The sequence below is a fragment of the Salvelinus fontinalis genome, unplaced genomic scaffold (genome assembly GCF_029448725.1).
Source record: "Salvelinus fontinalis isolate EN_2023a unplaced genomic scaffold, ASM2944872v1 scaffold_0131, whole genome shotgun sequence".
NCBI lineage: Eukaryota > Metazoa > Chordata > Actinopteri > Salmoniformes > Salmonidae > Salvelinus > Salvelinus fontinalis.
This window is the reverse complement of record NW_026600340.1, coordinates 92,501-104,669: the sequence shown is the minus strand read 5'-3', so window position 1 is coordinate 104,669 and position 12,169 is coordinate 92,501. Positions and strand designations below refer to the sequence as shown.

Below are 12,169 nucleotides of genomic sequence, written 5' to 3'. Positions count from 1 at the left end.
AATGCTCCCACCACCACTTCACCCTCCATCCCCTCCCCTGTCATTTCTCCCCCATCACCACCAGCCCCCTACCCAGCTCTGTCTCCCCACCCCCAGACTCACACTGCGGCTAACGAGCTGTCTTTCTTGGGTTTCTTCTTCTCGTGGGCGTCACTGAAGTCCAGAGCAGCCTTGTCCATACCCAGCAGCTCACTGATGCGGTCATGGCCGTAGAACTCTCCATACTTATCCATCACCTGCAGGGGGAACCGGACAGCTTCACTCTACTGTTCTAAACTGGTTCTAAACAGGTTCTAAACTGGTTCTAAACTGGTTCTAAATATGTTGTAAACAGGTTCTAAACTGGTTCTAAATATGTTGTAAACAAGTTCTAAACACGTTCTAAACTGGTTCTAAACTGGTTCTAAATATGTTGTAAACAAGTTCTAAACTGGTTCTAAACAAGTTCTAAACACGTTCTAAACTGGTTCTAAATATGTTGTAAACAAGTTCTAAACTGGTTCTAAACTGGTTCTAAACTGATTCGAAATATGTTGTAAACTGGTTCATAACTGGTTCTAAACAGGTTCTAAACGGATTCTAAATATGTTGTAAACTGGTTCTAAACAGGTTCTAAACTGGTTCGAAATATGTTGTAAACAGGTTCTAAACTGGTTCTAAACAGGTTCTAAACTGGTTCGAAATATGTTGTAAACTGGTTCATAACTGGTTCTAAATATGTTGTAAACTGGTTGTAAACAGGTTTTAAACTGGTTCTAAAGTGGTTCTAAATATGTTGTAAACTGGTTCTAAACAGGTCACTGATGTAGAGCTAAATGTATATCACTGAGAGACTTCAGTGAATATGAATTCAGACCTACCTTCCTCTTCACAAACTTATCCCAGTAGTTGTTGGGAAACGATCTGAAAATCAAAACCAAAGTACATTACATTACTAATCAACATCCTCCAAAACAAAAAACTATTATCCACACGCTCAGTCTATACAGAGTACATTATCCAGCGATGGAATGGATTAACGAAAACTGTTTGCCATATTCATTCATTTACAGAGACCTCTATATCATTAATATGTGATCCGTAGTGGGCTGCAGAGTCAAAGCACCACCACACGCGAGACGAGCGTGATCGTTAGGTTTGACATTTAAACATTTAGAGGACAATTAGCCCAGCCTGTGGCCTCTGTGGACCCGGACCATGCTGTAATAGCTCTACTGTAATAGCTGACTGAGTCCCAAATGGCACCCTACACCCTCCACAGTGCACTACTTTTGAGCAGAGCTGGTCTACAGTAGTGCACTAGGTAGGGTATCTGGTGCCATTAGGGAGGCTGTGATAATGAACTAAGCAGTAACTGAGCGGTAACAGTGGACTTACCCAGTGTTAATCACTAGTCGGTCCCACTGGCCTTTAATGTCGTCCTCCGACGGCTGCTCTGTGATGTAGAGACCGTCAAACTCCAGCTTCCTCGCCACCTCCTTCTCACGCTTGAAGATCACTAACGGGACCTGGTGGGTAAACAGGCAGGGAGGGTGGATCAGAGAGGTGGACAACTCTACCTTGAGGCTGTAGTAACCTACCGAGAGACAGTAGTAACCTACCGAGAGACAGTAGTAACCTACCGAGAGACAGTAGTAACCTACCCGAGAGACAGTAGTAACCTACCGAGAGACAGTAGTAACCTACCGAGAGACAGTAGTAACCTACCGAGAGACAGTAGTAACCTACCGAGAGACAGTAGTAACCTACCGAGAGACAGTAGTAACCTACCGAGAGACAGTAGTAACCTACCGAGAGACAGTAGTAACCTACCGAGAGACAGTAGTAACCTACCGAGAGACAGTAGTAACCTACCGAGAGACAGTAGTAACCTACCGTGAGACAGTAGTAACCTACCGTGAGACTGTAGTAACCTACCGAGAGACAGTAGTAACCTACCGAGAGACAGTAGTAATCTACCGAGAGACAGGAGTAACCTACCGAGAGACAGTAGTATCCTACCGAGAGACAGTAGTAACCTATCGAGAGACAGTAGTAACCTACCTAGAGACAGTAGTAACCAACCTTGAGGCTGTAGCAACCTACCGAGAGACAGTAGTAACCTACCGAGAGACAGTAGTAACCTACCGAGAGACAGTAGTAACCTACCGAGAGACAGTAGTAACCTACCGAGAGACAGTAGCAACCTACCGAGAGACAGTAGCAACCTACCGTGAGACAGTAGTAACCTACCGAGAGACAGTAGTAACCTACCGAGAGACAGTAGTAACCAACCTTGAGGCTGTAGTAACCTACCGAAAGACAGTAGTAACCTACCGAGAGACAGTAGTAACCTACCGAGAGACTGTAGTAACCTACCGAGAGACAGTAGTAACCTACCTTGAGGCTGTAGTAACCTACCGAGAGACAGTAGTAACCTACCGAGAGACAGTAGTAACCTACCGAGAGACAGTAGTAACCAACCTTGAGGCTGTAGTAACCTACCGAGAGACAGTAGTAACCTACCGAGAGACAGTAGTAACCTACCGAGAGACAGTAGTAACCTACCGAGAGACAGTAGTAACCTACCGAGAGACAGTAGTAACCTACCGAGAGACAGTAGTAACCTACCGAGAGACAGTAGTAACCTACCGAGAGACAGTAGTAACCTACCGAGAGACAGTAGTAACCTACCGAGAGACAGTAGTAACCTACCGAGAGACAGTAGTAACCTACCGTGAGACAGTAGTAACCTACCGAGAGACAGTAGTAACCTACCGAGAGACAGTAGTAACCTACCGAGAGACAGTAGTAACCTACCGAGAGACAGTAGTAATCTACCGTGAGACTGTAGTAACCTACCGTGAGACAGTAGTAACCTACCCGAGAGACAGTAGTAACCTACCGAGAGACAGTAGTAACCTACACGAGAGACAGCAGTATCCTACCTTAAGGCAGTAGTAACAGCAGTATCCTACCTTAAGACAGTAGTAACCTACCGAGAGACAGTAGTAACCTACCCGAGAGACAGTAGTAACAGCAGTACCAGAGAGACAGTAGTAACAGCAGTATCCTACCTGAGGCAGTAGTAACAGCAGTATCCGACCTGAGGCAGTAGTAACCTACCGAGAGACAGTAGTAACCTACCGAGAGACAGTAGTAACCAACCTTGAGGCTGTAGTAACCTACCGAGAGACAGTAGTAACCTACCGAGAGACAGTAGTAACCTACCGAGAGACAGTAGTAACCAACCTTGAGGCTGTAGTAACCTACCGAGAGACAGTAGTAACCTACCGAGAGACAGTAGTAACCTACCGAGAGACAGTAGTAACCTACCGAGAGACAGTAGTAACCTACCGAGAGACAGTAGTAACCTACCGAGAGACAGTAGTAACCGTACCCGAGAGACAGTAGTGACCTACCAAGAGACAGTAGTGACCTACCAAGAGACAGTAGTAACCTACCAAGAGACAGTAGTAACCTACCGAGAGACAGTAGTAACCTACCGTGAGACAGTAGTAACCTACCGTGAGACAGTAGTAACCTACCGTGAGACAGTAGTAACCTACCGAGAGACAGTAGTAACCTACCGAGAGACAGTAGTGACCTACCAAGAGACAGTAGTAACCTACCAAGAGACAGTAGTAACCTACCGAGAGACAGTAGTAACCTACCGAGAGACAGTAGTAACCTACCGTGAGACAGTAGTAACCTACCGAGAGACAGTAGTAACCTACCGAGAGACAGTAGTAACCTACCGAGAGACAGTAGTAACCTACCGTGAGACAGTAGTAACCTACCGAGAGACAGTAGTAACCTACCGAGAGACATTAGTAACCTACCGAGAGACAGTAGTAACCTACCGAGAGACAGTAGTAACCTACCGAGAGACAGTAGTAGCCTACCGTGAGACAGTAGTAACCTACCGAGAGACAGTAGTAACCTACCGAGAGACAGTAGTAACCTACCGAGAGACAGTAGTAACCTACCGAGAGACAGTAGTAACCTACCGAGAGACAGTAGTAACCTACCAAGAGACAGTAGTATCCTACCTTAAAGGCGGTAGTAACAGCAGTATCCTACCTTAAGGCAGTAGTAACAGCAGTATCCTACCTTAAAGGCAGTAGTAACAGCAGTATCCTACCTTAAGGCAGTAGTAACAGCAGTATCCTACCTTAAGGCAGTAGTAACAGCAGGATCCTACCTTGAGGCAGTAGTAACAGCAGTATCCTACCTTAAAGGCGGTAGTAACAGCAGTATCCTACGTTGAGGCAGTAGTAACAGCAGTATCCTACCTTAAAGGCAGTAGTAACAGCAGTATCCTACCGTGAGGCAGTAGTAACAGCAGTATCCTACCGTGAGGCAGTAGTAACAGCAGTATCCCACCTTAAAGGCAGTAGTAACATCAGTATCCTACCGTGAGGCAGTAGTAACAGCAGTATCCCACCGTGAGGCAGTAGTAACAGCAGTATCCTACCTTAAAGGCAGTAGTAACAGCAGTATCCTACCTTAAGGCAGTAGTAACAGCAGTATCCTACCTTAAGGCCGTAGTAACATCAGCATCCTACCTTAAGGCAGTAGTAACAGCAGTATCCTACCGTGAGGCAGTAGTAACAGCAGTATCCTACCTTAAAGGCAGTAGTAACAGCAGTATCCTACCTTAAGGCAGTAGTAACAGCAGTATCCTACCTTAAGGCAGTAGTAACAGCAGTATCCTACCTTAAGGCAGTAGTAACAGCAGTATCCTACCTTAAGGCAGTAGTAACAGCAGTATCCTACCTTGATGCAGTAGTAACAGCAGTATCCTACCTTAAGGCAGTAGTAACAGCAGTATCCTACCTTAAGGCAGTAGTAACAGCAGTATCCTACCTTAAGGCAGTAGTAACAGCAGTATCCTACCTTAAGGCAGTAGTAACAGCAGTATCCTACCTTAAGGCAGTAGTAACAGCAGTATCCTACCTTAAGGCAGTAGTAACAGCAGTATCCTACCTTAAAGGCAGTAGTAACAGCAGTATCCTACCTTAAGGCAGTAGTAACAGCAGTATCCTACCTTAAGGCAGTAGTAACAGCAGTATCCTACCTTAAGGCAGTAGTAACAGCAGTATCCTACCTTGAGGCAGTAGTAACAGCAGTATCCTACCTTAAGGCAGTAGTAACAGCAGTATCCTACCTTAAGGCAGTAGTAACAGCAGTATCCTACCTTAAGGCAGTAGTAACAGCAGTATCCTACCTTGAGGCAGTAGTAACAGCAGTATCCTACCCTAAGGCAGTAGTAACAGCAGTATCCTACCGTGAGGCAGTAGTAACAGCAGTATCCTACCTTAAGGCAGTAGTAACAGCAGTATCCTACCTTAAGGCAGTAGTAACAGCAGTATCCTACCTTAAAGGCAGTAGTAACAGCAGTATCCTACCTTAAGGCAGTAGTAACAGCAGTATCCTACCTTAAGGCAGTAGTAACAGCAGTATCCTACCTTAAGGCAGTAGTAACAGCAGTATCCTACCTTAAGGCAGTAGTAACAGCAGTATCCTACCTTAAGGCAGTAGTAACAGCAGTATCCTACCGTGAGGCAGTAGTAACAGCAGTATCCTACCTTAAGGCAGTAGTAACAGCAGTATCCTACCCTAAGGCAGTAGTAACAGCAGTATCCTACCTTAAGGCAGTAGTAACAGCAGTATCCTACCTTAAGGCAGTAGTAACAGCAGTATCCTACCTTAAGGCAGTAGTAACAGCAGTATCCTACCTTGAGGCAGTAGTAACAGCAGTATCCTACCGTGAGGCAGTAGTAACAGCAGTATCCTACCTTGATGCAGTAGTAACAGCAGTATCCTAAACTAAGGCAGTAGTAACAGCAGTATCCTACCTTAAGGCAGTAGTAACAGCAGTATCCTACCTTAAGGCAGTAGTAACAGCAGTATCCTACCTTAAGGCAGTAGTAACAGCAGTATCCTACCCTAAGGCAGTAGTAACAGCAGTATCCTACCTTAAGGCAGTAGTAACCTATGATGCAGCAGAAGGAGATGACAGTGTGTAGGATGGCCAGGATACGCAGGGTGGGCTCCATGTATCCGGTGCTCTCCTCCAGCACAAAGTGGACAAACACAGGTTCCTGCTGGGGGTTTTGAGGCTCCTGGGTGTCACTACCCTCCGTCACGGGGTCCCACCGCACACTGCTGCCTGCCCGGGGCCTTCTGCTTTCAGGCATCACCGCTGAGGAGGAGGACACCTGGAGGAGGGTGAGGGGGGAACAATGAACCACGGGCTCACTCTAAAACGACTATTCTTTAAACAGCGAGTAGCTGGATCCTCAGGAATATAATCCATAGAAAGTGTATCAGTAAAATATATATTGTTGGAGAGTTCTATCCCTCCAATGTCCTCCCCACCCAGTAACCCTCCAACAGCAGCATCACCAGAGGAATCCACGGAGGGGTAAAACGTAAAGCTACTTCCTACAGGTTGTGATTACCTTGTAGAAGAGGAGGATGAAGTTGATGGCGAAGGCCACAAACAATGCCAGCATTCTCATGTTGTAGAAGTTCCGAGCAAAATAGTTCTAGAAAAAAAGTCAATCACAAACACATTGATGAGGATAGAGGGGGTGGGGTGGCTGATAGAGGGGGTGTGGCTGATAGAGGGGGTGAGGTGGATGGTAGAGGGGGTGGTGTGGCTGATAGAGGGGGTGGGGTGGCTGATAGAGAGGGTGGGGTGGCTGATAGAGGGGGTGAGGTGGATGGTAGGGGTGGTGTGGCCGATAGAGGGGGTGGGGTGGCTGATAGAGGGGGTGGGGCGGCTGATAGAGGGGGGTGGGGCGGCTGATAGAGGGGGTGGGGTGTCTGATAGAGGGGGGTGGGGCGGCTGATAGAGGGGGTGGGGCGGTTGATAGAGGGGGTGGGGTGGCTGATAGAGGGGGTGAGATGGCTGATAGAGGGGTGTGGGGTGGCTGATAGAGGGGGTGGTGTGGCTGATAGAGGGGGTGGGGTGGCTGATAGAGGCGGTGGGGTGGCTGATAGAGGGGGTGGGGTGGCTGATAGAGGGGGTGGGGTGGCTGATAGAGGGGGTGGAGTGGCTGATAGAGGGGGTGGGGCGGCTGATAGAGGGGGTGGGGCGGCTGATAGAGGGGGTGGGGCGGCTGATAGAGGGGGTGGGGCGGCTGATAGAGGGGGTGGGGCGACTGATCGAAGGGGTGGGGCGGCTGATAGAGGGGGTGGGGTGGCTGATAGAGGGGGTGGCGTGGCTGATAGAGGGGGTGAGGTGGCTGATAGAGGGGGTGGAGTGGCTGATAGAGGGGGTGGGGCGGCTGATAGAGGGGGTGGGGCGGCTGATAGAGGGGGTGGGGCGGCTGATAGAGGGGGTGGGGTGGCTGATTGAAGGGGGTGGCGTGGCTGATAGAGGGTGTGAGGTGGCTGATAGAGGGGGTGGAGTGGCTGATAGAGGGGGTGGAGTGGCTGATAGAGGGGGTTGGGGTGGCTGATAGAGGGGGTGGGGTGGCTGATAGAGGGGGTGGAGTGGCTGATAGAGGGGGTGGAGTGGCTGATAGAGGGGGTTGGGGCGGCTGATAGAGAGGGTGGGGCGGCTGATAGAGGGGGTTGGGGTGGCTGATAGAGGGGGTGAGGTGGCTGATAGAGGGGGTGGAGTGGCTGATAGAGGGGGTGGGGTGGCTGATAGAGGGGGTGGTGTGGCTGATAGAGGGGGCGGGGTGGCTGATAGAGGCGGTGGGGTGGCTGATAGAGGGGGTGGGGTGGCTGATAGAGGGGGTGGGGTAGCTGATAGAGGGGGTGGCGTGGCTGATAGAGGGGGTTGGGGTGGCTGATAGAGGGGGTGGGGTGGCTGATAGAGGGGGTTGGGAGGCTGATAGAGGGGGTGAGGTGGCTGATAGAGGGGGTGGGGTGGCTGATAGAGGGGGTGGGGTGGCTGATAGAGGGGGTGGGGTGGCTGATAGAGGGGGTGGGGTGGCTGATAGAAGGGGTGGGGTGGCTGATAGAGGGGGTGGAGTGGCTGATAGAGGGGGTGGGGTGGCTGATAGAGAGGGGTGGGGTGGCTGATAGAGAGCGTGGGGTGGCTGATAGAGGGGGTGGAGTGGCTGATAGAGGGGGTGGGGCGGCTGATAGAGGGGGTGGGGTGGCTGATAGAGAGCGTGGGGTGGCTGATGGTGGGGTGGCTGATAGAGGGGGTGGGGTGGCTGATAGAGGGGGTGGGGTGGCTGATAGAGGGGGTGGGGTGGCTGATAGAGGGTGTTGGGGTGGCTGATAGAGGGGGTGGAGTGGCTGATAGAGGGGGTGGGGTGGCTGATAGAGGGGGTGGAGTGGCTGATAGAGGGGGTGGAGTGGCTGATAGAGGGGGTGGGGTGGCTGATAGAGGGAGGTGGGGTGGCTGATAGAGGGGTGGGGTGGCTGACATAGGGGGTGAGATGGCTGATAGAGGGGGTTGGGGTGGCTGATAGAGGGGGTGGATTTAATATACAGTCAGTCACAACACTGATGAGATGTTTGTGAAGGAGAGTGTGGCTGATAGAGGGGGTGGGGTGGCTGATAGAGAGGGTTGTGAGGCTGATAGAGGGGGTGGGGTGGCTGATAGAGGGGGTGGGGTGGCTGATAGAGGGGGTGAGGTGGCTGATAGAGGGGGTGAGGTGGCTGATAGAGGGGGTGGGGTGGCTGATAGAGAGGGTGGGGTGGCTGATAGAGGGGGTGAGGTGGCTGATAGAGGGGGTGAGATGGCTGATAGAGGGAGTGGGGTGGCTGATAGAGAGGGTGGTGTGGCTGATAGAGGGGGTGGGGTGGCTGATAGAGAGGGTGGTGTGGCTGATAGAGGGAGTGGGGTGGCTGATAGAGAGGGTGGTGTGGCTGATAGAGGGAGTGGGGTGGCTGATAGAGAGGGTGGTGTGGCTGATAGAGGGGGTGGGGTGGCTGATAGAAGGGGTGGTGTGGCTGATAGAGGGGGTGGGGTGGCTGATAGAAGGGGTGGAGTGGCTGATAGAGGGGGTGGAGTGGATGATAGAGGGGGTTGGGGTGGCTGATAGAAGGGGTGGAGTGGCTGATAGAAGGGGTGGAGTGGCTGATAGAGAGCGTGGAGTGACTGATAGAGGGGGTTGGGGTGGCTGATAGAAGGGGTGGAGTGGCTGATAGAGGGGGTTGGGGTGGCTGATAGAGGGGGGTGGGGTGGCTGATAGAAGGGGTGGAGTGGCTGATAGAAGGGGTGGAGTGGCTGATAGAGGGGGTTGGGGTGGCTGATAGAGGGGGTTGGGGTGGCTGATAGAAGGGGTGGAGTGGCTGATAGAGAGCGTGGAGTGGCTGATAGAAGGGGTGGAGTGGCTGATAGAGAGCGTGGAGTGGCTGATAGAAGGGGTGGGGTGGCTGATAGAAGGGGTGGGGATTGATTTAATATACATTAGCTCAGTCTTGTTCATATTGTGGTGTTAGCTAATTGCCAGAAAGTCTCTTCACAGCAGCTACGTGTGTCTCTCTCTCTGTGTGTGTGTGTGTGTGTGTGTGTGTGTGTGTGTGTGTGTGTGTGTGTGTGTGTGTGTGTGTGTGTGTGTGTGTGTGTGTGTGTGTGTGTGTGTGTGTGTGTGTGTGTGTGTGTGTGCGTGTACGTGCGTGTGCGTGTGTGTGTGTGTGTGTGTGTGTGTCGTACCAGCAGCTTCCTCTGATAGGCGATGATTTTCTTCCAGAAGGCAGACTCCTGCATGTCATGCTCATCAGACTTGGAGGTGTGCTGCTGTCTCACTTTAGCTTTCGGCTTCTCCTCCTTCCTCTTCTTTTCCTCCTGTCTCCTCTCCTCCTTCCTCCTCTCCTCCTCCTTCCTCCTCTCCTCCTCCTCCTCCTGCTTCTCTCCATCCAGTCCCCTGGACGGCATCAACAGTCAGTTAACAGACACAGCAGAAGGAGCACAGTGTTTACAGCTGTTTGTTGATACATTACTTTACATTGTAATAATATTGCTCTTCTACGATAAACTTAGGTTCATTGTATTTCAGATGAACCAGAAGTAACAGAGGAAAGGGGAAGTGTTACATACTCTGCTTTCTCCGGCTCTGACTTGGCCTCCTTGGTTTCCTCAGTCCCTGTCCTCCCTTCCTCTGAAGGGCTCTTAGCCTAAAACGGCAGAAACGCACCACATCACAGAACAACATCAAGGGGCAGAGCAGCCTTATCAACACAGAGCAGTAACACTCGATCGTGGTAATGTGTAGATAATGTGTTAGAGTGATGGGAGTCCAGGCAGGCCGACACTATAGAGACACTAATGTCTCTTCCTGCTGCGAAAGCAATGGTCCAGGGAGGAGGGAGAGGGAGAGGGAGAGGGAGAGAGAGAGAGAGAGAGAGAGAGAGAGAGAGAGAGAGAGACAGAGAGAGAGAGAGACAGAGAGAGAGAGAGAGAGAGACAGAGAGAGAGAGAGAGAGAGAGAGAGCAGAGAGAGAGAGAGAGAGAGAGAGAGAGAGAGAGAGAGAGAGAGAACAGAGAAAGAGAGAGAGAGAGAGAGAGAGACAGAGAGAGAGAGAGAGAGAGAGAGAGAGAGAGAGAGAGAGAGAGAGAGAGAGAGACAGAGAGACAGAGAGAGAGAGAGAGAGAGAGAGAGTGAGAGAGAGAGAGAGAGAGAGAGAGAGAGAAACAGAGGGAAAGATTAAAATAAAATGGTAAAATGACATTACCTGGTGCCTTCTTCTCAGTTCCGGGGACGGTGAGGTAGCGCGGACAGGAGAGGAGGGGACTGGAGAGTTAAGCAGATCAGTCAGACTGGCGTTGGGGTTGTGAGCAGTTATCTTATACTGTCCTCCTTCTCCTCTCCTCAGATCTAATCCAAAGATGTCTGAGAGGACTTCCGTCCCGTCCACGGGCAGGGCTAGATCCGCCAGCTCCTCCTCAGCCGAGGGTCTAGCTGAGAGCGCCTTCTCCCCCTCCTCTCGAACCTCATCCTGGGTCGGGTCAGGCATGTTGGCCAACAGGTCAGACACCTTAAGAGGAGAGGAGAGAAGAGGAGATCAGAGAAGAGCAGATAGCAGTAACTTTATTAAAGAGATTCTCTGTTACATTTGTTTACTTTCAGCCAGTAGTTCTGAAAGCAGTGCCGCCCACGAGCCACAAGTGGTCCCTGAAAATTGCGCCCTACATCACATACACTATATAGACAAAAGTATGTGGACACCCCTTCAAATTAGTGGATTCGGCTATTTCAGCCACACCCGTTGCTGACAAGTGTATAAAATCAACTAAACAGCCATGCGATCTCCATAAACAAACATTGGCAGTAGAATAGCCTTACTGAGACAGTCACTGAGACAGTCACTGAGACAGTCACTGAGACAGTCACTGAGACAGTCACTAAAAGCAGTAGTCACCTTCATAGTCTTGGCTCCCTCCACCAGACTGCCTCCTAGGAAGGTGTTGTACATGATTCTGCAGAACCCTCTGGAGACGCTGAAGGTGAAGTGGAACAGGCCCATGACGACGGACCAATAGAAGGAGACCAGCGTCATCACCATGTCCTTCACTGTCATCTTCTTCATTCTCTTCATCTGCTTCTTCAGGCTCTTCATGGACAGAACCTGTAGAGGAAAGAAGTCCTTGGTAGTCTTTAAACATGGATGTACTGGCTGTAGATATACTTTTTTGATATTGTCAAATGAAATATATTTACATTCATCAGGAACATGACGTTGTAGCGTAGCGCCATCAGGGCGGTCCGGACCGTGGTCACGGAGAAGAAACCCATCTCAGGACTCTCCTCTTCCGGTTTCTCTTTCTCGCTCTCCTCCTTCACGGCCGACCGTTCCCCGATGTCGGACATCTGGGCGGCCAGCTGCATCTCAAAGATGGTGTCCTCGCAGAAGTTAACGAACAGCTCCATCTTCTCCTTCTCCCCGCCCTCGTTGACCACGTCGAAGATGAACTGGCGTTTGGACTCTTTGACCTGGGGCTTCTCCCACTGTGTCCGACTGGACTCGCTGATCTCGAAGTAGACCCTCTCGATACGCTTGGCACTGCCCATGATCTCGATACGGCCCAGGTACGGCTGGAAGTAGTTGAGCACACTCTCAGCCAGCTCCAGGAAGGTCTGTAGGCGCGTGTCGTGAGGCATGTGTTCAGACAGGTTGGTCAGAAGCACGGCTACGTTGAAGCCGATGTCTTTGGCCGGCTCGTGGAAACGCTCCACAAACTCCTCGTAGTCCAACAGCTCGTTCTCGTCAGGCT

The 12,169-nt window shown here is 50.8% G+C and overlaps 1 protein-coding gene across 1 annotated transcript in view; it reads right to left on the bottom strand.

Moving 5' to 3' along the window:
* The window catches only part of LOC129843404 (ryanodine receptor 2-like), a gene marked incomplete at its 5' end in the record, with an annotated part of 131,407 nt that overhangs the window by 30,413 nt on the left and 88,825 nt on the right, over positions 1-12,169 (bottom strand). The window contains 10 exon segments of the mRNA XM_055912113.1: positions 103-236; positions 861-903; positions 1,378-1,508; positions 5,961-6,203; positions 6,447-6,533; positions 9,611-9,821; positions 9,995-10,071; positions 10,630-10,932; positions 11,317-11,523; positions 11,616-12,169. The exon segment at positions 11,616-12,169 is cut by the window's right edge and continues 112 nt beyond it. Of these exon segments, the coding sequence (XP_055768088.1) occupies positions 103-236; positions 861-903; positions 1,378-1,508; positions 5,961-6,203; positions 6,447-6,533; positions 9,611-9,821; positions 9,995-10,071; positions 10,630-10,932; positions 11,317-11,523; positions 11,616-12,169 (1,990 nt within the window).